Source organism: Triturus cristatus, chromosome 9 (genome assembly GCF_964204655.1).
Source record: "Triturus cristatus chromosome 9, aTriCri1.1, whole genome shotgun sequence".
In the NCBI taxonomy this organism is placed as follows: Eukaryota; Metazoa; Chordata; class Amphibia; order Caudata; family Salamandridae; genus Triturus; species Triturus cristatus.
The window spans coordinates 283,095,832-283,122,559 of NC_140592.1; the positions used below are offsets into that span (position 1 = coordinate 283,095,832).

Genomic DNA, 26,728 nt, shown 5'->3' on the forward strand with positions numbered 1-26,728 from the left:
CTCAATTACTAGAACAAAAAGCTCTTCTTCCTAAAAAGATCAGCAAAAGCTACCGCTATCAACCTTTTATCTTTCCAAACGCTTAACAACGTCATTTTCTGACTTCAATAACCAGCAAGAGACAGGGCTCTCTCGAAACATTGCAAAACACTAACAGGAACCAAGTGAACTTCACGCCAGTAACATATGAAGCACCCTAGATGAGTGGGTATTCACGGTCCAGACTCAAAACCTTTGGTTTGCGACTAGCAGATGAAACACTCGAAATAAGCCTTGCTAGGTTTGCCTCATTCTGCACACACCAAGAATATGCTCGCCAAAAGGTGAGCTAGATTTCCATTTGCAAGATTAGGTATCAGGGCTTTAAGTGGGCCGGGTCTGAGCGCCGGAAGTTTTTTAAAGGAGGCCTCGAGACGGGTCTCTATCGGGCTCTGTTTTGTGCCCTGTCACAGGCGGTCTGTTTTTTTGGACTCCAGTGACAGCAGGCACATCGATGTGCGCTGCTCACACTGCTCACTTCTCACTAGCGGAGAAGTTACGGCATGACGTCATGCCAGGTGAGCGTTGAAGGGGAAGGGAAATCAATTTCTCTCTGGATTTCCCTTCTCTTATTAACACTCAGGAGCAGCAACATTGTCGTGGTGTCACCAGGGCTTTAAGTGGAAGCTTTTTCAATAATATTTACAAGCCAAAGTTGCTGCCTATTTATCGTATGCAACTAACAACCATTGACAAAGCCGATAGTCCTGACTTGTTATAGGTATGATGTTACTTGTATCATATATCTGGATATAATGAGCCTGCTAAAATATTAAGCGTGGCGCCCATGTTGTTAATGCTCAAAGTTTAGTGCGCGTCCAGGGGCGGGGCAGCAATGAGGAGCAAAGAGTGGAAAAGCGAGTGCCGTGGTGCAACCTAAAGCGCGGTGCCCGTGTTGTGAAAATAAAAGCGGAGATGTTGACAGAGTTGGGCAGCCATGCAGTTGCCAATGTTTGCCTAATTTTCCGGTCAGCTGTGATTACATGCGGCATTACGTACTGTAAAAAGAAAAGCAAAGTCATAGTTATTGACAAAAAAACTATTATAAAAGTGGGCACCTGCTAAATTATTAAGTGGCGTGCTGCGATGTCATGTGTGGGAAAGGGGAACATCATTAAAGAAAATAGTGCTCACCGACTAGATAAAGCAGACCGTGTAACACCAAAAGTAAAAAGTACAGTCCTTATGGGAGGTTACAAATGCAGAGAAGACTGTACCAAGCAGGGACTAATAAGCCTATTCAAGAATGAAAAGCAACAATTTCGAAAGGACAGTAACAGAGGGCAATTGAAATGATGGGCGGGGAAATGGGCGGAGCTTCTATTCCATACCTCAATACAGCATGCCTCGCAGAGCAGCGCATGCGCTGCCCAAGCTCAACCTAAAAAAGGAATCCAACCCCTTGTAACCCTGTGTAATATCATTTGGTGTGCATGTAAAGCATTCCAACGCCCTCGGGCAGAGTTCGCACTACATAAAACGGTAAAAATAATAAATATAGCATAAGCCGAAAACTCTGCCACAATCTTCTCTGCTCCGATCATTATACCTCATGCACTGCACTGCGGTATTAGGTACCATGACCGGTGCTGTCAGGAAATGAACAAATATAGGAGTAGCAAGACGGAGGGGGGTCCATAAAATCAGAAAATAAGTAGTGGTAACGGGGTACCCTGTAAAAAAAAAAAGAAAGAAGAAGAAAAAAACTCCAGACAAAAGAGGCAGGTCTCAGACAACAAAAGCAATAACATACAGGTTGCGCCACACATTCTTCCCCAAATCATGGAGGTAAGAGGAAAAGGGGTATGTTATGGGGAAGAGCGGAACTTTAAAAAATAAAAAGGTACACAGTGGAAGCCCAATAGAATAGGATGGGAATTCACCACGGGACAAAGACTGCTGACAAGCCTGACTCTCTGAATATCTCATGGTAAAAAGTCCTAAAACCCAATATAATGAAAGAGAAAACGATACAATGTAAGGTGTGCCATTTAAGTAACCAATTGCAAATATGCATTACTCCTCCACAGTTTTGGCATTTACAATACTTCAACTTATTGTTCACGAGGTGGTAGAAATTAATGGAAAATAAATATATTTTGTTAAGCATCTGTATCACCATTCAACCTTAAAGGCATGGGCGAATTTTGCATGACATAACAACTGCAACATATTGTGAATGTAGAGGTATTGCCTCATTTGCAATGTGACACGCCAAGTGAAAATCTACCTATTTATGTTTGCCTGGTGCATTCTTCCATTAGGAAAGATGTGCAGAGCCAATGAGGTTGCAAAGGGTGGTGGAGGAAACAAACCATTCAAGAGGTTCTTTCGAGGGCAACAATCAGGGCCGGACTGGGAACCGAAACCGGCCCTGGCAAACTGCTCTGCTGGCCCCCCTAGGGGTTGGGGGGAGAGGGGTTGCGCCAAGCTGTTTGCTAGGGCCGGTTTCGGCCGATTTTGTTACAGGGGGACGATATTGCTGGTAACAAAATCAGCCCCGCTATGGCGGCCCACTGGGGAAACGCCCAGTGCCCACTACGGCCAGTCCGACCCTGGCAACAATAGTCTCTCAAACCATCTGCTTGGGCCACCAAGTGAAGGTTTAGAGACAAACAGAATCTACACCCCACAAAAAAAATATCTAAGAGGTGGAACTGTTGAAACCTACCTTTACAGGGGCCTTAGCAAGCCCATATATGTGGGTGCAGTTAGAGACTATGTTCACGATCATGTGCACCCTTCAGCTCTATTCAAGACCCAGTAACCTCTGCTGAACACTCTTACCAATTTGGATTATGCTGGGTCTCTGTGCAGGTGCACACAGTACTGAGCTGCATAGGCATCCCCATGTCACCAGTACTGTCAGATGCTCCCTGTGATGCAGTATAGTAGGTCCAGAATTATCCCTGTGTGGTGCACATTCAATGCACCTCCTGTAAACTTCTTTGCCATTGCATCCCCATCTGTAATAGGGCACTGGGTGCAATTTCAAGCGGATCCTTAATTTGCATTGGGTCAAGTTTACTAACAACTACCGTACACCATACACTAGGACACCATCCGGCGGAGCAGTACTAAAAGTAAAAAACGGGTCAAAAAAGCATCATTGCCGTCTTACGAATGGTTAGGAAAATAAACTAATTTAACCTGCTTGCGCTAATTTTGACCTCTTTTTATGAATTTTATTTTGCCTACACGTTTGGAATTCCTGATACAGTTTTTACTATTTTACTTGGTTTGGTCAATTACATTCAAATCTATTGCTTTTTGGTTATGATGCTCCACATAGCCCTCTTTGAGGAGTGCCATGTCACTCATGCGTACCTAGGTAAGACAAGGAACTCTAAGAGAAACTTGATCATATCTGTGGACTGAAATGTGGTATATAACAAAACAGGCCACTATCTCATCTTAACCTAAACTATCTTTCAGTAATTAAGAACATTAGTTAGAGTAATCAACCAATAAATATTTGATAAGAGGCTTTTATTAATTTCCTAGTCAGTTGCAATCATTCATGTGTTTGGTCATTATAAGAATCCCTCAGATGTAATTTTCTTGCTCATAGATAGACATGCAAATGACTTGTTCACCAACACAATATTAAAATGTTTAACCGCAAGATCATCATTTCCCTAATTTGTTACAATCCAGCAAATCAGGGACATTATGCAATTGCTTTTCATTACAACTCTATGTCCACACTATTACGGGTTAGACAATAAATGCATTAACTTTTTTCTTCCTCTACCAACACCTCAAAAACACAAAATATTTTGAACCATTCACACGTAGATTAACCATTAATAAAATAAATGAGGATCATCATCTTTAAAAGGTGCCCATCTTTGCCCCCCACCAAAATGCCTGTAAAATGGCTTACTGGGCTACTGCAACCATTGAAGATATGTGTATAACGTAAAGGACACACACAATCGAACCCGGGCGAATTGACTCATCCTTACATCTTCTTAGTTTGCTAAAGTAACAATTAACTGGATTATAATTAACCCTGTTATAAGCACTTAGAGATGAGAAAACATATAAATGCGCTAAACAGATGTAATTATTATTATTACTACTAATAAATATCCAAACTGCGGCCTGTGGGAGATTGCTGCTTGAACGGCACTGGGAAGGGGAGGGGGCGTGAGGGAGGGAGGGGGAGGGGGGGGAGTATGCTAGCAAGAAGCACCGCTCCAGCTTTTGTTACAGGGGGCCTATACTGCAGCACTGCAGCAAAACCGGCCTCCACGGACACAAATGCGGCCCACCGGGGAAATGCCCGGTGCCCGCGACGGCCAGTCCCGCCCTGGAGGAGACCCCGCTGACCACATGACGTCATTAAGTCTCTTTGAGGCTGCCTAATTTGGTGTCGTTGTTAGCTCGTAATTGCCAACCCCTTATGCAGAATGTTTGTTGTTTCCTGGCCCTGAGTTTGAACACTGTGGCACTCAGTACAGGAGACATCTATTAAAATTACATGTATTTAGTATTTACCTTGTCCTCAAGAAGATAATGTTGCTCAGATTTTAAGGCAAAGCGTTAGGTTCAGATCCGCTTGTGGAAGCAGAGGTGCTCCCCACCCATCTGGTGATTCAGCAAAAATCTATATCCGTCCCTGCAACTGAGTTACTCATACAAGAGGGTGGATCAGCGAGACATGAACTATTTCCATTAATGTATTTAACACAGATGAATATACTAAGATTTACACTAAACTGAACCGCAAGGCCTCCAATGCCAAGAAGTCCATCAAAATGATCATTTCAATAACTCTACGGCAATAAGGTGCACCCTAGTAGACCGCAACTTATACCATATTTGCTGCCTGCGTCATATGAAGTTTAAGAACATTTTTGCTCTGTGGCATATTACATTATGTGTTGAACTTTTGCAAACATAGATCAAATTAATTCTGTATTATTTGGGCGGTTTATACCAGGAGGAGGATACTAACCAGTTGCTACCCGGCAACAAGCATTGGCAAAGACAATAATTCTCACATTTGGAGCCTATAGGCTTTACCAATGGTTTAAGCCACTCGCCACAACATCCCTGAATCTGTGACAAAGGACTAAATACTTTAAAAAATAAAAAAATAAAAGCTTTTGACATGGCTGTTTATATAATTTTGTAGGCCTGATTACCACTCATGAAGGCGTAAAAAAGGACACAGCCACTTAAAAAAAAAAATTATGTTACCGATCATAATTAGGGGTTTGGACATAAACAATAAACATAAGAGAAGGAAGGGACGCCCATAAAACTGATGAATAAATGAACATGAAGCTAGCAAATGAGTGTTACAATGGTAATGGGAAGCAGTGGGAGGGCTGTAAGCCCGTTGTAAGCTAACAATATGTCTCACAACAGACAGCGCTTGGCCTCTCTAGTAGGCGAAACCTAACAATGCAGTTTATGTAGCAATACTTAGTTTCTCCATATCCTGTACCTGAGTAGTCTAAGCTATCTATGCATCGCAGAGTAGATTCACACATTCTGTACCAATGTTAACAAATGCAGTACTGTTCAACATCTACGCCAGCGGTCTTAATAACCAGGGAGAAAGTGAGCCTCTCTGTAATGGTGCCCTCAGTCACCTCTTTTGCCACCTATGTCTGGGAGTAGTTGTCATAAGATTTGCAGTGGAGCTCCATACAACCCGCAAAGCCCACAACCCACCATTTTCTGTGAGCGAGTACAAAGTGGATAGTTTGACCCCTTTAGGGGTACAGGGCTGCCAATATTATGCTGTTAATCATTTATTTTCTTTTATTAACTGGACATAACTGCAATGTTTGAACCTCTATTCTGTTCAGAGCTGCACATTTTGTACAACAATTTTGAGGAAATGTTTGTCATTCTGCGGGGGGGGGGGGGGGAGGGCTTATTTATTTTATTTGTTTACATGAGCGGAGCATGGCATTATAAAGTTTGAAGTCCCTTCGACTTTGCCTTTTACAGGAAAGCGCAATGGGATGGGTCCTGCTGTGCCCTAGCTGACATGTTGCTATGAAAGAGCTAATATAGACACTTACTTAGGCCCAGTCAGGGCTATGAAAGTCAGGTGCCGCTAAGTTCAAAGTTAGACAATTCATCAGTCATTAATGTTGCAAGGGCAACAGATGTTTGTGCGGACACTTGTGAGAATATCCCTTGTAAAGTTGCAGCTCATGCATTGAAAAAATTGATGTTTCCACATCTACGGGCATAGCCCCATGCAAATAATCATCTGTGTTTCCATATGCCGCATCGTGCAAGTGCTTTAGGCAGAGACAGAATGCACAAGTTGCAAACGTCAAGCCTTGCCTGTAACTGAAGACAAAATAGATCATGAGAAAATTGATTATTGTTCATAAAGATCAAGAATGCTTTGGCCCCTCCATATCCCAGGCACATTAAGGAAGATCTGGGGATGGTCAAAGACTAGAAACAGGGGGCCCTGGTGTGAACTAGAACGCTGCAAAAAACTATAAATATATAACGCATGTGGATAGTATGTGTACTAAGGGCTCACACAATCAAGTGCCATAAATAAGCAAGCCGCCTTCCAAACGTGTTCAAACCTCAAACACCAGAAAAGAGCTAACTCCTATTAAAGTCTCCTTACACGGCTCGTTAGGGGTAGTAAGTGCTATAAATACAATTGCAAATACGTTTAAAAAATGTTATTTATAGTTTAGCGAATTGTATTTTACATTTCAATAGCACTCTTTAACATATATATGACAGTATGTCAGACATTGTCAGGCAAAGGCTACTAATATAATGTTGTCTTTCTGTAAAACTGTAAATTGTGCAGTAAGACAAGGAAAATGATGCGGAGTTATGCAGCACATTTTGTGATAGTATTATTTTTACAAATTGTGATTCTGTCTGTGCAAAGAGTTCTCCTTATTTCCTGCTGAATACCCAAATACACCAATAAGCATTTGAAAGTAACCAGTCAACCTTTGAAAAGGGGTTCCAATGCGCGGAGAACATGTTTCCATGTTTTTTTTTTAGTAACTTCTGATCCTTTTGAGCTAAAAACAATTTTTGGGGGTTAAAATCTGCAGATCATGGCGGAGATTATGGATTATGTGGTAAACGGGGCAAATACATAATTGTATGGAAAATATGCCTCTGTAGAATTGCATAATTCCAGTGGCACTAAGCATAGTATGAGGAAAAGGGTTCCCACTATCATGTTTATGCTCTCTGGAATATTCTGTTATAAACAAGAGCTGCACCAGCAGATAGTATATCACATAATAACAATATTCAGCCACACTACAGGCTTAATAACACACTCAAAGCATCACACACGGACACAGTTTAAAAACATACCACATTAACTTGACATTCATAGAGAACTAATAACACAACAGAGGGTCCAAGTAATCACCTGCCCACCTTCATTCTAACCTCCCCACCCTATCATACAGTTGTATTCTTTCACCTTCTGTCAAGCGCTCTGAAGTAACTGAAACGACTCATGACACTTTCTAAAACTTCTCAATACATAATTGTCGTAGAGTTCAGCCATATTCAATGCAAACGTATTTGGCGTAGTCTTCAGCCATATTCAATGCAAACGTATTTGGCGTAGTCTTCAGCCATATTCAATGCAAACGTATGTGGTGATGTATTCAACCGAGGTAATGAAACTATTCTGAGATTTATAATAAATATATTGCCTTTTATATTTATCTTTCCCCTGTTTGGTAGATACATTGGATAAACAATTTCCTCAAACAGTTAAACCACAGATTTATAAAGTATATACACATTCATACACTTGCATTACATAGATCACGTGGTGCTGCCTGGAATTAAGGTAACACTAACAGAGCTGAGCCCCTTAAGGCACATGGGGAAAACACTGGACCTATTGACAGCATTTAGGACAGGATGAACTCGTGGACCAACAGATAAAGCCCTCGGGTAGCAATCGAGAGAGAAAACACAAACTTCTTGTAGACACTTATTTCAGGGGCCTCCCTCAAACACAGTGGCGACGGAACTTGCATACACGGCCGTAGGCCCATAATAAACAGGAAGGGACTATATTCTTTCACAACCCATCCGCAGCGGCGTTCCTGAGCAGAACAGGCAGGCCACACGTTCAGATAAAACCAGCAGACAACGTAAAGCTGCTTACCCCATCATAATGTCATGGATCCGCTTCTGGCCCAGTAAGCAGAGGGTGTTCATGGCGCGCGCAGGGGTTGTCTTTGTCCAGTCCGCAAGCGGGAGCCGCACTGAAAGGTCTTGGTGAGCGCGCGCTTCCAGAAACAGGCTTCACTTTTACTCCTACTGCCCACCTCCAAACAACAACGCTGGGCAGAACCGGCACGACTCTGTGCACAAACCTCTGTGAATCCAAACAGATGACTAATGATGAGCAGGCAGGTCCCTTGCCAAGCCCCGTAGTTCTCGTTAACTGGAAGGAGGGCTGGTATGGTAATATCTGTTTGCTGATGCAAAGAGTCAATACATATTTGCTCACAGAAAATCCGGTCAAGTTTTCCTGCCTTAAAAACGTTTGTGTATTCACAAACTAAAAATTCTGGCTTTATTAAAGCTGTGAAATGCTTTTCTCATTGATGTCATCGTTTAAGGACTACGACTTTGGGGTAATTATATACTCAAGGAAATTGGGAAGAAAGCCCCGGACCACTGCTTCTCATGGCAGAGCAGGGAAAAAGATGTACAATGTAAAAGGTATTACAAAACTAACCGCAAGTTATCCTTTTTTATAATTTTTACAAAGTTAAAGAGTATGTGTAGGGTATCTCCTTGTAACACGGACCCCTTGTCGCAAGGCTACAGATGAGGACACTGAAGGGGATGTGACCAATTATTTTGCGGCACTTGAAGTGATTGTGGCTCAGAGATATTCCTTAAAACACTTGACATTTGTGTAGTGTACCAAGGGACAATTTGTGTCTTGGAATTCTGAATGTATTGAAAGAACATGTGACTAAAGGCTGTTTAAAGTTTTCTGCTAACGTCCTGGCGTACAATTTATTAGTGTTTTGCTGAGCACTAACTGAGAACAATGAATGCTACCCATTAAAATCCACACTGATTCTTTTATGCTTATCAAAACCAGTAACTAAAATACTGGACATAACTGTTTGGTTATGTGTTAAAAGAAAAAGGAAACAAGCATTGGCATAGCCAATAGGTCTCGCCTTTGGGACCTTATAAGTGTTTAGCCATGCAACAGTTGCATAACTAAATACTTATAAGGTCCCAAAAGCGAGACCTATTGGCTATGCAAAGTGGCCGTGCGGCCACGAAAGTGAAAGTGATCACGATCAAACATCAAAGCAGTCATGCGGCCACGAAAGTGAAAGTAATTGCGGTAAAGCGCGGCACGCGCGCCCCCGCACATGCACTGTAGCTCTAGGCTGGCCTGGTAGCACTTTTTGGAGCCCTCTCAATAAGTCTCGCCAGACCAGCGCATGCGCTGGGTCAGGCGAGACCTAAACACTCTTATGTAGTTAAGAAGGTTGTTTTTTGTGTTGTTAAAACACATTATGTCTGTAGAGTGCATATATTTTTGAAGCAGCTGTTTTAGGAGGCTGAGCTAACAATGGGCTCTGATTGTGAACACAATGTTCATGTTTTGTTTAAATTTCATGAAGTAGTTTAAGATTAAATAACAGTAAATGTAAAATGTAGTGCATTTAGATAATACCAGCTGCAAGCCACTCTACTGTTAAGCTTAGAGACCAATTATCTCCTGGAAGGAAAGCAGACAGACACTAGCCCTCCTAACGGATGAAATCTGTATTTGACACAAATTGAGTCTTACTTGTGAAATAGCCTCATCTGTTTGTGAAATATCACTTATTTTTTGTGCAACAAAATCACCTAAAATGTAACACACACAAATATATCTGGGTAGTTACAGTTAGGATCGTGTTTCCATAGAAAATGTATTTTGTGTGTTGCTAATACCTTTGGCACAGTTTGACAAATCTCCAGGTAACTTTCCAAAAACGTGCTACTGTTTAACTAGCTTGTGTATGGAAAGTTTCAAGGTGATCCGCTGGGCAGCAGCCAAGAAAAAGGAGGGGGGTCCCAAAATGTGTTTTGTCCATGAATTTTTCCATAAGAACTTTAGACACAGCTAGAGCCCAACCAAACCACCGAAGGGATTTACATCATATTTGGTAAAATGTAGCCAACTGCACACCACACATAGCCTTCTGCCATGTGTGGGGGCAGGGGAGTTGGCAGCCAGGCCCTGGCCCAACCCCCCCTTTGCAGGCAGCAACCTGCACGCCATGCCCAGCCATTAGCCATACTCTGCATGGGGATGGCCGCAGGGACCGCGTGACTACTCTCTCTGAGCCACAAAGCACACCAGGGACAACAAGCCACAGGCTTTTTAGGGGAGAGGGGAATACAACCACCCTCCTTGAGCCAATAGTGGCCCTTGGACCTCATCCCTGGGGCCATTACTTAATTAAAGGGGAGGGGCACACAACCCCCCGAACCTTAAAAGGACCCATAACCCCCCCCACCCCCCCAGGGGCAGAGTGCCACAAAAAGGGGGGGGGGGCTGCAAGATATGCCGATATTCTCACTTAACTATAACGTTACTTTAACCTTTTTTTTTAACAATATATATATACACATACATATATATATTCACTGAAAAAACCATAGGTTTCAGGGGTGTTATAGTTAGCTGGACTTTTCACTTGTACAAAACCATTGAAATTCCCCCGTTATAGTTAGTTCAGCTAACTATAACTCGCGCGCCCGCAATGCACTGCTGATGACGTCACATATTACATCACTCATGACATGGTCAGTGACATCACTCATGACATCACTGATGACATCTCAAATGACATCACTGATGACATCACTGATGACATCATCCAGTGAATGTGTGTTATTCTGAAAATTAAATATGTTTTATATATGTATATCTCAAGGTCGATGGAAGAATAAATGGGTATATAAGTGTCTAAATGGATGATTTGTTTTTGAAAAATTGATTGTGTAACTGACTGATTAAGTGTATCATAGTGAATACATGGCTTAGTGAGTAATGTTTAAATATGTAAATATCTGTATCAGTCTCTCACTTTGTGTATAAGTGGCTGCATGGGTTGGTGAGTAGCTACATGGGTGTCTATATAGGTTATTAGTCAGTCTGAGTGTCTGCATGGTTCGGTGGGGGTATTACGTAGTGCATAGGTGCATGAATGAGTGACTCACTGTTTGTATGTGTTGAACACAGTATGTGTGCAGGACTGTATGGGTGGATGAGTGTGTGTATGGGTGTGTTAGTGAGTGAATGACTGTCTCAATAGTGTCTTTATGAGTAACTACATATGTTTTAAACTAGTATATGTGACTATTGGTGTATATATGTGAGTATATGTGAGAGTGAGAGATTGAAAGAGTTCCTGTATGAATAAGTATGTGTTTCTATAAGTGATTGTTTAAAAGACTAAGTATGTGTAAGTTTCCGTAGAAGTAAGTGTGGTGGTGTGTGTATAACTGTATATGCAAGTAAATGTATGTTTGATTCTTTATTAGCATGAGTGACTATGTGTGTGAGTAACTATGGATGAGTGGCATTGTGTAACAGGATGTATAGGTGTATGAGTACATATGATGAGTGAGTACATGTATGAGTGACTGTATTGGACTGTTGGTGAATGAGTGGATGTGTATGTGGATCTTAGAATTACTGAAGAGGTTGTTGTAACTGGTATTGGTATGTCCATTGTTTTGAAAATTTTAGTCTCTATTTTTGAATGTGTGTATCAAAGGTTATATTAGGGTGAGAGGAGGTCTGCCACTCTATCACAAGGATGATGTCATCAGTGATGTCATCAGTGATGTCATTTGAGATGTCATCAGTGATGTCATGAGTGATGTCACTGACCATGTCATGAGTGATGTAATATGTGACGTCATCAGCAGTGCATTGCGGGCGCGCGAGTTATAGTTAGCTGAACTAACTATAACGGGGGAATTTCAATGGTTTTGTACAAGTGAAAAGTCCAGCTAACTATAACACCCCTGAAACCTATGGTTTTTTCAGTGAATTTCTGAGGTTTTTTAAATGCTAATTCCTAACTATAACGTGCCTGAAACCTATGTTTTTTTCTGTTAATTTCAAAGGTTTTTTAAATGCTAATTTCTAACTATGCCTACAGAGATAGGACATGTGAAGAAAGAAGAAAAAATGCACAGAAAGAAACAAAAGAAGTGCAGAAAGAAGCAACAGAAGTCCTCAAATACGAAGATAAGTGCAGGAAGAAGGATAACGTGCAGAAAGAACAAAAAGAAGAGCAGAAAGAAGCCTTGTTGCAAAATCATCCTGTACCCTCAACTTTTTCAGACGGATACTGGTGGTAACTGAGTCTGACTAACCAGTCCTAGAGCCAGTGCTATGTTAAAAGACACTTAGAATACAGTGAAAACACCTACATACACTAGGGAACATTATGCGTTGGGGTCCCCCTGTGATTAGCCTTACCTCCTCTATAAGCCCCTAGTATATAATAGGGCATGGGGATTAAAACTACCTCTTAAAACAGGCCACAGGGCGTTTTTGCACACGTTAACTCAGGCCCCGTCCCCTCCTTTCACCATTGTGTAAACACGCCCTGTGTCCGTTTTTAGTTGGGCGATTAAGTTCATTTGAGTCCTGAGGGTCCCTAGGGTCCAACTAGCCCACTAGGTACCTCCAGTAAGTGCCACAGAGCTGCGTTGCAGAGAGGTGTAAAAAGTGGCACGGCCTGGACCACCTCTCTGCAATGCAGCTCAGTGGCGCTTACTGGAAGCACTTGGTGGGCTAGTTAGCCCCCAGGGGCCCTCAGTATTGAAGGGAAATTATATCCCCAATTTAAAACGTGCCATGGTGCGTGTTTGCACACGTCACCTCAGGCCCCGTCCCCTCCCTTCACCACTGTGTAAACGCGCCCTGTGGCTGTTCTAAGTTGAGAGATTAAGTCCCCTTGAATCCTAAGGGTCCCTAGGGTCACACTAGACCACTAGGTACCTCCAGTAAGCGCCACAGAGCTGCGTTGCAGAGAGGTGTAAAAAGGGGCTTGGCCTCAGAACACCTGTCTGCAGCGCAGCTCCCTGGCGCATACTGGAGATGCCTGTTGGGGGCGCGTTTGCAGAGTGCTGCATGGAGGGGGCATGGCCTCCGGCACGATGCCAGTCTTTTATTTATTTTATTTTTTTAAGAAGGGGGGCTGTGTGGTTCCCCTTCTTATTCTAATTTATTGGCCCTGATGACCCCATCCCCCAGGGCCTGTCTCCTAATTATATTTTTTTGACCCCAATCCCCAGGGCCGGCCACTGTTTTTTATTATTTTTAAAAAATATATATTTATAGACACACCTAGGACATGCTGGACAAACCGTACGTACCTATCACTATGACGATTTGCGTGATATTCATTAAAAGGCGACTATGCATGCAATTAATCCACGTGGAATGTATTTACACCACTAGTGAAGCTCTGACATGTCTGATGCTCTACCGTGCCTAATCCCGGTAGACACCCTTGTCGTTTATTTATACAAACATGGGTAGCTATTGACCGGCACATTTAATACACATGCACACCAAGCCATTCAAAGGGGATTCGACAAAAATTCGACCAAAACTATGCAAGAAACCCCCCTCACAGTTAATAAAACACACATCCACTGCCGGATGTGTAATACTTTTTATTTTACTCTCTGGAAAGGGGACGAACATCACTTGCGAGTCACAGCGCGCTCCTGACAGAGCCCAATGCTGTGTTACACCCACCATTGCCTGCCGAGTGCCACACACCTCTGTATTGTATTCCACTAGCTAGTGCATATGCTATGACACTCTCTAGCCCATGTGCACTGTAACACCACCCCGTGAAAATGTCATGCCACACTTGTCTTCGCACGGGTTATATTGCCCCATCTAACGTGCCTTCCTCGATGCCTATGTTATAACGCACAGTGCTATGCCATACATATTACAATTTGGGATCCATATCTTTGTCACAGTGCATATGCAACGTTACACTCCCCAGCACATATTTTATATTACAACTTTAGAGACTAGTTAGGTTACACAACACTTCCCTGTGCATATTACACTCCAAGGCGCATATCGCATAGCACACGCTAGTGCCTGTGCTATCTCGCGCTCTCCAATGAATCTGTCATTGCGCACAATGTATTGCATATTATATTTCACGCCTGGTTCATCTTATATCACACTTTTTGGTGCATAGTTTATACCATACACTATATCTAGTTTTCATTTTCAATCGTGCTCTCAGGACTATGTTCTATATAACACTGTGTTCACCTACCCTTTTCACGGGCATTACATTTTGCGATAGGGGGTGGAGGGTCAGGGGGTGTTTTTGCCAAGTGAGCCCGGAGTCACAGTCACTAACGTCTTCTTCTTCCTGAATAAAAGTGAGATTATGCTGCATACTTGTTCATATTTTAAGTAGTTTGCACAGACAAAATGTTTTAAAAACAATAAAGTTTCTAATACCCGCCTTCTCTGAACAGTTAGCTTTCTGCCTCATCCCCCTCCTCCCTATCCTCTGTTGTGTGAATCCATGGACTAGCCTCCTTCCTCCTGCCATGCATGGTCTGATGTGCTGCCACTGCCCTCAATTTAGTATGATGTACCAGTCCACTCCTCCTGCCCTCCATTGCCCAATTCTATGCCCCATCATTGACCTCCTGCTTAAACTCTGTGCTTAGCTTGCTGCCCCTATTCTCCTTCCCCCTGCCCTCCGATGTCTTTGTGCATGCCCCTGCTCCATCCTTTTTGCCCACCATGTCCCATGGACCTGCCACTCCTATCTACTCTGAGTGTTCTGTTGAGCTGCCACTCCCCTCCCACCTGCCTAGCATTGTCAGATGACTGTAACCTGTCCCTGCCACCTCCACCCTGCCTGTCCACATGCCATGCCTCTATCCTCTTCCTCCTGTCCTACATGGTCCATTGTACTGCCACACCCTTCTGCCCTCCCTGGTCTGTTGTGCTGCAACTGCTCCTCCTGCCTGCCCCGTGTGGTCTGTTGTGAGGCCCCTTCCCCTGAACTTTCTTGTCTGTGCACAGGTCCTGACCCTCCCTTCTATCCTCCATCGTCCTTTGTGCATGCCCCTGCACCCTCCTTCTTGCCCATCATAGCCATTGTGCTGCCACTAACCCTCCCACTTGCCATGCATGGTCTTCTGTGCTGCCATGGCCCCTCCCACCTTCCCTGTGTGGTCAGTTAGCTGCCCCTGACCCCCTCCCACCTTCCCTCCATGGTCTGTGTGTATGCCATCACAGTCTCACTGTTGCTCTTCATGGTGTGTCTTGCTTCTAGTGCCCATCCTGCCTGACCTCCATGGCCATCTTGCTGCTCCTGCCCTGCCCCCTTGCCCCCAGCCCTCTGTTTACATGTGCAGACCCCTACTCCCTCCCTCCTGGCTTGTCTGTTCCATTGTAATGCCCCTGATCCGTCCCTCCTGCCCTTTATGGTCTGTTATGCTGCAGCCTTCTCTCCTGTCTGTCCATTATGGTCAGCTAGCTACCATTGCCTCTTGCCCCTCTGTTCTCTGTTGTCCATGTGCATGGTCCTGTCCCCTCCCTCTTGCTTTCTATGGATTGTTGTGCTGCACTCCCGTCCTGCATGCCCTGTGTGGTGTATTGTGCTGCTGCAAACCCTGATGCCTGCCCTGCAGGGTCAGTTTGGTGCACCTCTCCATGTCTCTCCTGTCCTCTGTTATCCAAGTCCATGTCCCTATCCCATTTCCTTCCATGATCCAATGTACCATACTTGCGAACATTTTGAACTTGGTAAGAGGGAGATTTTGAAAAAAACTGGGGTATTGATTTTCCCCTTTGAGTTACATTGAAAAAGAGGATATTGTAGACAGGAGACAGATCAAATAAAGCCCATTTGAGCTTAAAAACATTGGACGTTTCCTGGCTGAATCGGGTCTGTTGGCATGTATGGTTGTACTACCATTGCCTCTTCCTTCTGCCCACAATGGTCTATTACATTGCCACAGCCTTGAAGGAGGGTAGATTTTGTATCACAGGGGGCCCCTGGCCCGTTCTGTCCACACCTGAAGTATGAGACCCTTGTCCTTGCCCTGCCAGCCGCATTTGTAGGCCGTATTAAATTGACCAGCGGGTCCTGTGTTGCTATATAATTATCCTGAGACATCCTTACCACTCAGCCAGCATAAAACCCCTGTGTAGGCCCTTCTGTTCAATATGTAGGCCTCTTTGTTAAATTGACCATAGCTCTGCAATTTTAGTGTATAGCAGTCTGAAGGCAGGTCTGCGAGGCCTTCTGCTCCAAACTAGTAGCCCCCACCCTACCCGAGTGCTCCGTGCTCGGTATCAAAGTTCAACATCCCCCTGAAGCTGTCGACATACAGTAGGCTGCATCCTGGACTGGTACTTGCTTCCTGGGCAGGTTTCCCGCTTTTAAGGAAGTGGCAACCGCAGAGCGTCAAGTTAGGAGAACTGAGGAGATTTTATACATGAATATATTGAATTCCTGTACAATACCCATTATTTTCTGCTTGCTCTATGGAACTTACGATAAGCGATTGGCCTGAGAGACTGACCTTTTCACCCAGTCCATTGTCAGCATTAAGTGGGTAAATGACGAAATGTCTGGTAAAATCTGCAGACGAAGCTTTTGGGTAGCATACGTAGGTAGATGTAGCGTGCAAAGGAGCCCACAAAATGATATAAAACGGGAGCACCCACAGATATCGACGGACAACCTCGCCGTCTGTATGTAGGTTAACAGGCTGTGCAGGTTTTCCCCAAGAACTGGGAGCTCTTGTCTTCCTTTGCTTAAAATGTCTTGCTCGGCTTTGCTTGAAGTATCTTATTCTATTTTACCTATATGAAATGTCATGTTATGTTTGACCATTGTTCTCTTTACTTTTGCATTTAAAAGATGTTGTATTGTAATTGCAGGAATGCTTGCTCTAAGAGTAAATGTGAGTGTCCCTAGGTAACATTTTCCTTGGTGTAACTTGTTTCTCATGATGCATTTATAGATGTGTTTTCTCTCTCTCTCTGTCAGTCCATTAATTGAGATACAGAGAATATCATGACAGCTGTATGATTATCTGGATTCTGTATTTTGTACTTTAGGTCTCTATTCTGCGGTTTCTTTGAAGTTGCATCTTCTCATTAAACTGCCATTGTATTCTGCCTCCAATTCCATGTCTCATATGTCTGTTTTCTTCATTTTTGGAGCAAGCGTTCCTAGGCACCCCGGCTCAAATTAAGGTGCCCCTTTTGTCCCTGACTCACTCTCCTGCTCAGTTCTGTGGTGGCTCCCGGGGCTCTGGGGACCGCCCCTAGCTTCCTTGACCCGTAATAGATCTTCCCTCCAACAGCCTCTCTTGCAAGTCCTGTATTGTTGGTTTGTTGCCCCTGCCCCCCTTTCCACTGCCCTCCATAGTCTGTTGTGCTTCCACGACCCTTCCTGCCTGCTCAGTGTGGTTAAATTGTTGCCTTTGCACCCTCCTACCTGCCTTCAATTTTCAGAGTCCGTGCCCCTGGCCTCTGCCTCTCAACAGTATCCTAATGAACAACTAGATTGCTAACATTCTATATTTATTACAAAAGTGTGGAGCGCCTGACATCATCTTGATGTAATCAAAACTGTAATACCTAGAGCATTCCTTTAGAAATTACATATATGAGAGGGTCTTATTGGCATCAAAATTATGGTTAGTGCTCTAAAAGACTAAAATAAGGACATATTTTCTGAGTTTTCAAATAGCGACAAAGCACTTTTAAATTATTTGTTATCTTTATGTTTTTTTATCTAGTTGACAACTTGATTAAATGTTGCACATAGGGGAGAGGATGTGGTGTTACTTCCAGAACTGCAGACTTTGCAACTGGGGAACCAGGTTGAAGTTTCTGCTTCAGCTCGACATTCTGTGATTCTGGTCAAATCACTTAGTCTCCCCATGTCTACAACCAAAATGAATTTGTTCTTGTGTGATGTAACCAATGCTCATGTAAAGCACTCCAATACCTGACAAGTCTGCACTATATAACACTGCAAAAACACAAAGTAATAAGTGTTTTGCACACTTCTGTCATTGGGCTATATTTGGGCTATATCTGGGTGATTTTGGGCTACATTTGGGCTCTTTTGTCTCCGGTGGCCATCTTGGGAGATTTATTTGTTATGAAGTTTCCTAATTTCCTCATGTACTGCAGTCTCCTCAGTCGGAAATGCTTTCAGTTTTTTACTTTGATTCCATCATGAAGGTATTCAGATATGTCACACATTTGCCATGAATTCTGAATGTTAGCACTCTAGTTGCTCATTAGATCACTGTAGTAAAACTACTGCTCACCATGGAAGTCTGCTCCTGGTATTAAAAGTGCATGTTTCAGTCTGCATGTCAGAATTTTTTAATGAAATAGAAGAGGATTTGAGAAGTCACTCAAAATGTGCCCTCATTTTCTTTCTTCAGCATTAATCATAATTTCTATGGCAAAATGAACCCCCTCATTGTGTTCCTTTTTAAATTAAATGTTTTAAGTGTTACCAGTTTATTCCAATCAAGATGGCTTCAGGTGTGCCATACTTTTGTCATAATGAAGACAGTAAGTGCTCTAGTTGTTTTTAAGAACATTCTTGGACATTCTGTCATTGGGCTATACTTGGGCTACATCTGGGTGATATTTGGGCTACATTTGGGCTCTTTTGTCTCTGGTGGCCATCTTGGGAGACTTATTTGTTATGAAGTTTCCTAATTTCCTCATTTACTGCAGTCTCCTCAGTAGGAAATACTTTCAGTTTTTTAATTTGATTCCATCAAGAAGGCATTCAAATGTGTCACACATTTGCCATAAAATCAGAATGTTAGCACTACTGTAGTAAAGCTACTGCTCACCAGGGAAAACTGCTGCTGGTATTGAAAGTGCATGTTTCAGTCTGCATGCCAGGATTTGAGAAGTCACTCAAAATGTGCCCTAATTTTTCTTTATGCAGCACTAATCATACTTTTTATGGAAAAATGAACCACCTCATTTTGTTCCTTTTTAAATTAAATGTTTTAAGAGTTACCACTTTAATCCAAGCAAGATGGCTTCAGGTGTGCCATACATTTATCATAAGTAGGACGGTTAGCGCTCTAGTAGTTCTTTGGAACACTCTGGAAAGCTGCAGTAGAACACAAAGGAATCAACTGACAGTCTCTGCCCTTGTTGGATGTACATGTTTTACTGAGAATGTCAGACTTCATTCTCACATGACTGAGAAAGATAATGTGAATTTACAGAAAATAAGCTCTCAGTTTAGCTTATAGATCACCTTCCAAACCTCTGTGGTAAAAGCATGAGAAAATATTTTTCTCTCAATCATGATATCCCAGCAGAAGGCTTTTTCACATGGTGAAATCACCTTAGAACATACCACAATTCCTAAAATGAGTATGGTACCATCAACAAATGATTTATAATGTAACTAAAGTCTTAAAATCTTCTATTAACTGCAATGCTTTTTAATGAGGTGCTATCATGTATATTGGTCCCAAGATGGCTGCCAACACTTCTTGGATGAAGTGCTGACAGCCAATCAGATCTCAGGATGAGATGTGTGGTTAGGCTCCGCCCACATATATATATTGATTTAAATGCTATTTTCTCAGGAACTACTGAACAGATTTACACCAGACCTACAAAAGGCACTTCCTTGACCTGAGGACTACCTCTCTGCCAAATTTCAAGTAACTCTGTTCAGCCGTTCGGGCTGTAGCTGTGTCTAAAGGTCCTATGGAAAAATGCATGGGAAAAACGCGTTTTGGGACCCCCCTTTTTTCTCAGCCCCCGCTTGACGAATCCCCCCGAGACTTTCAGGGCAGGAGCGGAGCGTAGCGCCCCACCTATTTTGAAAATTTCGCGAGGATTCATCGACCGGCGCCAAAGTTATTCCAAATAGAATGTTGCGGATTTCCTATGGAAACAGGGTCCTAACTATAACTATCTACTGGCGACCGCCAGTAGATAATATATACACACATATATATACATATATATATATATACATACATACACATACATATGCACACATACATACATATGCACACACATACATATACACACACACACATATATATATATATATATATATATAATCAAACATTATATATACAAACAGATATCAAAAGAATACCCTTTCAGGCATAGAGTGACATAAGTTATGCAAAAAAAGAAGCAGAGAACTCTGGGTAGTTCTCAAGCTTAGGTGGAAAGCAGCTCCAGTATAGAGCACTCTCAACACCAGCAACACTCGCCTCAAATGTCTGCTTTTCTATCAAAGTCTTTAAGCGTAGGATTAGCAAAATGCCACCCATGCCGAGATAGAAAGGGACAAAGTATTTTACCATTTTCACAACAGATTTTGCAGATTTTAATTAAAAGCATAGTTTCTTTAAATTCACACTATCTTTCTCAGCCATATGAGAGTAAAGTCTGACAATCTCAGTACTTCCAACTGTACTTCCAACAGGAGCAGCCTGTCAGTTCATTCCTTTGTGTTCTACTTCACCCTCCCAGAGTGTTCTAAAGAACAACTAGAGTGCTAGCAGTCTTACTTATGACAAAAGTATGGCACACCTGAGGGTCATCTTAACTGAATTAAATTTGTAAAACTTAAAACATTTAATTTATAAAGAACAAAATGAGGGGATTCATTACGTCATAGAAATTATTGCTAGTGCTGTAGAAAGAAAAATGAGGACACATTTTAAGTGAGTTATCAAATATCTTCCTCCTCTATTTTATTTAAACATTCTGACATGCAGACTGAAAAATGCATTTTCAACATCAGCAGCAGACTGCCAGTTAACTCCCCGGTGATCAGCAGCTTTACTACAATGTTCTAATGAGCAACTAGAGAGCTAACAATCTGAATGTATGCTAAAAGTGTGCCACATCTGAATGCCCTCTTGATGGAATCGAAATAGAAAATTTAAAGAATTTCCTACTGAGGAAACTTTAGTAAATTAGGAAATTAGAGAGTTTCATAACAAGTGAGTCTCTAAAGATGGCCACAAGAGAAAAAAGAGCTCAAATGTAGCATACATATCACCCAAGTGTAGCCCAAGAATAGCCCAATGACAGCAGTGTGCAAAACACTTAATTTAATTGCAGTTTTATATAGCACAGACTTGCCCCGAAGTTATTGGAGGGCTTTACATGAGGATGAGCTACATTACAAAAGGACGCATTCATTTTGGTTTTAGGCATGGGAAGATTAAGTGATCGGCCCAGAATCACAGGATGTCGAGCAGACGCCAAATCTCGAACTTGGTTCTCCAGTTGCAAAGTCAGTAGCTCTGGCTGTAACGCCACATCCTCTCCCCTAAGTATAACATATCATCAAGTGATCAACTGGATAAAAAAAAACATAAAAATAGCAAATAACTTAAAAAAGTGCTTCGTCACTATTTGAGAACTCAGAAAACATGCCCACATTTTAGTTTTTTTGGGAGAACTAACCCCAATTTCTATGGGAATAAAAAACCCTCTCATGTTTTTAATTTGTAAAGGAAATCTTTTAGGTAATACTGGTTTGATTACATCAAGATGACGTCAGGTGTGCCCCACTTTTGTAATAAATATAGAACGTTAGAAATCTAGTAGTTCATTAGAATACTGTTGGGAGGCAGAGGTCAGGGGCAGGGACTCTGATAACTGAGGGCAGGGAGGAGCGTGAATATGCAACAATTTTGCCACGCTGGGCAGGCGGAAGGGGCAGTGGCAGCACAACAGACCATGCAGGGACGGGGGAAGGGGGGCAGGGGCAATTAAATAACCATGCAGGACAGGCACCAAAGGTTATTGTAATATAGCAGACCATTGAGGCCAGAAGGAAGAGGCAGTGGCAATATAACCATAGATACTAACAGACCCAATTAAGACAGGAGACGCCTGATGTATTTAAGCCTAAACGTGCTTTATTTTATATGTCTCCTGCCTAAAATCCCATCTTTTTCAATGTATGTCAATAGGGAAGATAAATTCCCTAGGTTTTCCTAAAAATTTCTCTCTTACCAAGTTCAAACGGCATACACACAGACAATGGAGGGAAGGTGGGAGGGTGTCAGGGGCTGCAAGTTGACCACACAGGGCAGGTGGAAGGGGCTGTGGAAGCACAGCAGACCTTGCACGGCAAGCGGGAGGGTTAATGGTAGCACAAGGGCCATTGTGGGTAAGAGGGAGTGGACAGTGGAATGCACAAAGGACCATGAAGGACAGAGGGAGGGGTAGGGGCTGGACACAGACAAGAGAGGGCAGGGGAAGGGGCTTCACAACGGACCACATGGGCAGTTAGGAGGAGCAGTTACAGCCCAACAGAGCATGGAGTTCAGAAGGGAGGGACAGAAAAATGGACCATGAAGGACAGGAGGGAACGGATAAGGGCATGGAACTCAGACAGGCAGAATGGAGGTGAAAGGACAGATGTAAGCCATCTGACCATGCTAGGCAAGTGGTAGGGGCCGTGGCAGCTCAACAGAACACTCAGAGTAGATAGCAGGGGCAGTGGCAGGTCCATGGAACATGGTGGGCAAAAAGGAGGTAGCATGGGCATTCACAAGGACAGCAGGGGGAAGAAGATTAGTGGCATCAAGCTAAACAGGAGGGCAGTGATAACCCATAGAACTGGGCAACGGAAGACTGGAGGAGTGGGCAGGGACATCAAGCTGAATGGAGGGCAGTGGCATCACATCAGACCATGCAGAGCAGGAGGGAGGGGGCTGGTGCATAACTCGGACAGCAGAGGGGAGGGAGGAGGTGGATGGGGCAGCAAGCTAACTGTTCAGGGCAAGCAGGAGGGCAGTGGCAGAACAATGGCCACACAGGGCTGTAATGAGGGAGCAGGGGGGGGAATGGACTTGGACAATGGATGGCAAGGAGGAGGGGGGGGGTAGGAGCAGCAAGATGTCCTAAGTGATGTCATGAGTGAGTTTACTAGCCATATCATGAGCGATGTAATATGTGAGATCATAAGCAGAGCATTGCAGGGCATAAGTTATAGTTAGCTCAGGTAACTGTAATAGCTGGATTTCTATGGTTTTGTACGTGTCAAATCTGAGCCTAACCATACTGTCTGTGTAACCTTTGTTTTTTCAGTGAATATATTCTCTCTCTCCCTCTCTACCTACCCACATGGGTCAGAAACGAGGATTTAACTGTGAATGATTTCCCGTTATTCAGAGTGCAGAATTTATTTAGTTTCCCTAAAAAAAAAAAAATGTTAACCGGATAGTTAACACAGCATTTCTTCTTTGTTTCACTTTTGGTAAAAAAAATATTTTCACAGTGAACAGTGCTGCTCTCAGCGCATTAGTCAGCGCACTTGACAAGCTCACCTTTGCCGGTCCATATTTAATGCAAGCATCTACCAAAGTCTGAAAATAAAAACTGTAAATGTAGAACTGAATCAGCAAAACGTTTCGCCGATCCACATTGCACTTTATTTTCTTACTTTTTATGTCATTATTGTGTAGTTATAGTTCAGCTGCACTTTGCATTGAAAAGGCATAAAAAATGCATTTTGTGATTAACCCTTAAATTTGGACCCAATCGACAAATATGCACAACATTTGGCACACCCTTAGCCAAGTCTGCTAATGTCCAGCGTGCCACGTTTCACGCAGTTCTGTGCAGGGAAAAAAGTTAAAAGGGCGGAAGGGGTCATAAAAGATGTGTTTTCCAATTTTTGCCTCCATAGGAAATGTTCCTTACACCTGAAGTCAAAACCATATATCAGTTGTCAAAACGTAGTAACTATTATAGCAGGAGACTCAGGGTTGTCTCTGTTGTGCCTTACATTTACTCTATATTATTTATATTGAGGAGTAAAAGATACAGGCCACTGTTTACTAAAGATGCACTGCACCTGAGGGTAATTTAAGTGGATAAATTATATTTAAGGTAAGTTGATTGAGACCGTGGTCTATTAGTCAGTAATATACAATATAATAAAATATAATACAGTACAATTATAAAAGTCCCAAAAACTAGAGAACACATTTTTTTTTTACAGAAGGATGAAAAGAATACAGGCACTTCTCCTCATGGTTTATTAAATGTGTTCTCAACTTAGTAACTATTGTAACCAGAGACCTATGGTTGACTATGCTGTGCCTTATATTTACTTTTTAATTGCGTTGTGGAGTAAAATAAGCAGGCCATTGTTTACTAAAGACGTACTGCACCTGAGTTCCATTTGAAGTTATGTTTATTGAGATATTGACAGGATAAATGTAAGATAATATGCAATACAATACAATTATAGGAATCTAAAACACTATAGAACACACATTTTGCACACCAGTGATTAAAAGAATAGCTAGTTATAACATATGACTTCATCAATGTGATTCTAAAACAGCCTAACCCAAAAGCCACATCCTTAAAATGAACCGGAGATCTTTATAGGTTCCCAAGATTTGTAAATTTTTACAAATACAAATTAAAAAATTGATGATGAAGCATAGAAATTAAAAACAATGTAATATTTTCATTCATTTTGTCTTATTTTCAATAACATACAGTGGCCCGAAAGTAAAGGATTGATTTTTAATCTAAATTTGAATATTTAGATGCTCATTTACAGTTCAGGGAAGTAGGAACAGAATGAGAAAATATCCTCCACACCCAACGAGCTTGAGAAATATATTGCTCAATACCCAAATCCTTTCTGCATCTAAAACGAGACACATGAAAAGTGAGAATTTTTACTCATAACTTAGAAATAATTGGGTTCAAGTGCTGGTTTTCTAGATGGTGGGCATTAGGGCTTAAGTGATTTAGAGTAGTGATAGCCCAAACCCGTTCACTAAGATGGAGCTCATTTCAACAAAGCATGGAACGTTTGTTATGCTCTTAGTGAAAAAGAATGCAGTATCTTAGAAAATATACATTCACTGAATCAAGTAGGAGAGGCTCTTGCAGCCATGTCTTCTGAAGACATAGTAGATCATTATGAAGTAACATTATTTGTGTTATGATTCATCATTCAAATGAAAACCTCAAAATAATCATTAGCGGTAACTTCAAGGTGAGCAAAATGATTTGTGTGGATTTCACGATCTTTTGGACAATGCTGTAACTCATCACAGTTAACAACCCTATAATTCGCCTTCCCTGCACGTGCAGAATTCATGCACTAATGGAGATAATCACTAAATTCCAAGGGAGTTATATGTCTGACTGAATGTTTTTCAAATTAGCATTGTGTGAGAAATAATCCTAAATGATATTTTAAGATTACCGGTGGAGTATTTTCAGCATAGCTGTTTTCTCCCTCAGAAACTATGTATGTCCCTAAGGGGTACCAAGTCCTCTTCTGCTTCCCGAGTCAGACTCCTTGAGAAAATGGAGAAGAGCGGCACCTTGGAAACCCCTCTTCAATTGGCGTTGTTCACAAATCCCCACCGATTTTAGGTCAGCTGAAGTTTTATCCTTAAATAAAAAAATATGACTAACCAAAGATAGATTCTTGATCAATTAAAAGGGTGCAACTTTCTGGCCCTTTTCTCCTTTATACATATTTCAAGGAAAATTACAGAGCATCTTCAAAATGGCCGTGAAACCCAAAACATTTTCCTGTGGTGATGAAAGTTTTGAACTCTTGACAAACCCTTGTTTTATCAATGTTATTTTGGCCTCACGTTTATCAATATAATTACTATTCTGAAACTTTTACACACTTGGCTGAGGAGCTTCTTTCTTAATTGAAATTTTCAAGAATTCTACTTTTCCCTTTTGAGGATGGTGAACTACTGTCAGGAAGGTAGATTGCCTCTTGCTAACAGGTAAATGATCTAAAAGAGTTTTGCCCCTTCTATCTGCAGTTGTGTTCTTAGAGTTTTGCTGACTCTTTTTAGTGAGGGCTTACTTCGAATTTCTTATTATTTAGACTATTTGCACAGTTGGAAAATGGCAGCTAAAAGCATAACTAATTTCTCCTCTGTTCTTTTGTCCACGGTGCTGAAAGTCCAGAGCTGTTTGAATAAACTCTTCAATTGTCTGGGTACTCGCTGTTTCAACAGATTAGAAAACGGGTCTTACTAAACTAGGCATGGAAGATTTGACTGATTTAAGCTTAGATGATATTTCTTTCAAAAGGACTGACTATGGGCTGGATTTAGATCTCGGCGAACGGTTACTTCCTCACCATTGTGACAGAGTAACTCATCATTCGAGATCTAAATCAGGCCTCAAGATCTGAGTTTTATTCCTAGTGGCTAGCGGTTCAAGCATACCAAGTAAAGTTCTCGGCATTAACCAAAGAGCATCTAGAGGGAGTTACAGTGGCATTCAGAAAAGCAGCAATAAACAAATGTATGTTTGTCCCAACTTCATACTGAACTCCATACAGAAAAGGATGAGTATCAGGCACTGCAGATGATCCAAGTGTGACATTCTCTCAGGTAGGGAGCTATACATTTTCAATCAAATAGAAGATGAGAGGCAAGGCTCAATAACCCGAGAAGAAAAACTAGTTGAGGAATAATGCCTTCTTATTTTTGTTGACATCAGAGTTAGCTCTAGATGATTACCAGTAAAAGCAACAAACCATCCAAATCATCATGAGTTCCTTGGGCAAAAGAAGGGATTCAGAAGAGTTAACCTGACATTGTGGTA

General features: G+C 42.1%; 1 protein-coding gene across 9 annotated transcripts in view; it reads right to left on the reverse strand.

Annotated features, from left to right (window-relative positions):
• Positions 1-26,728, reverse strand: part of MITF (melanocyte inducing transcription factor) — a 690,636-nt gene that overhangs the window by 335,312 nt on the left and 328,596 nt on the right. Inside the window, exon 1 of one of the 9 annotated variants that reach the window (XM_085624951.1) lies at positions 8,189-8,437. The exons of 7 other annotated variants lie outside the window; for them this stretch is intronic. In XM_085624951.1, coding sequence (XP_085481077.1) covers positions 8,189-8,241 — 53 coding nt within the window. In that variant the 5' untranslated portion in view covers positions 8,242-8,437. Of the gene's footprint in view, positions 1-8,188; positions 8,438-26,728 lie in introns of those variants that run through there. One more of the 9 variants, XM_085624953.1, reaches the window with a different exon arrangement.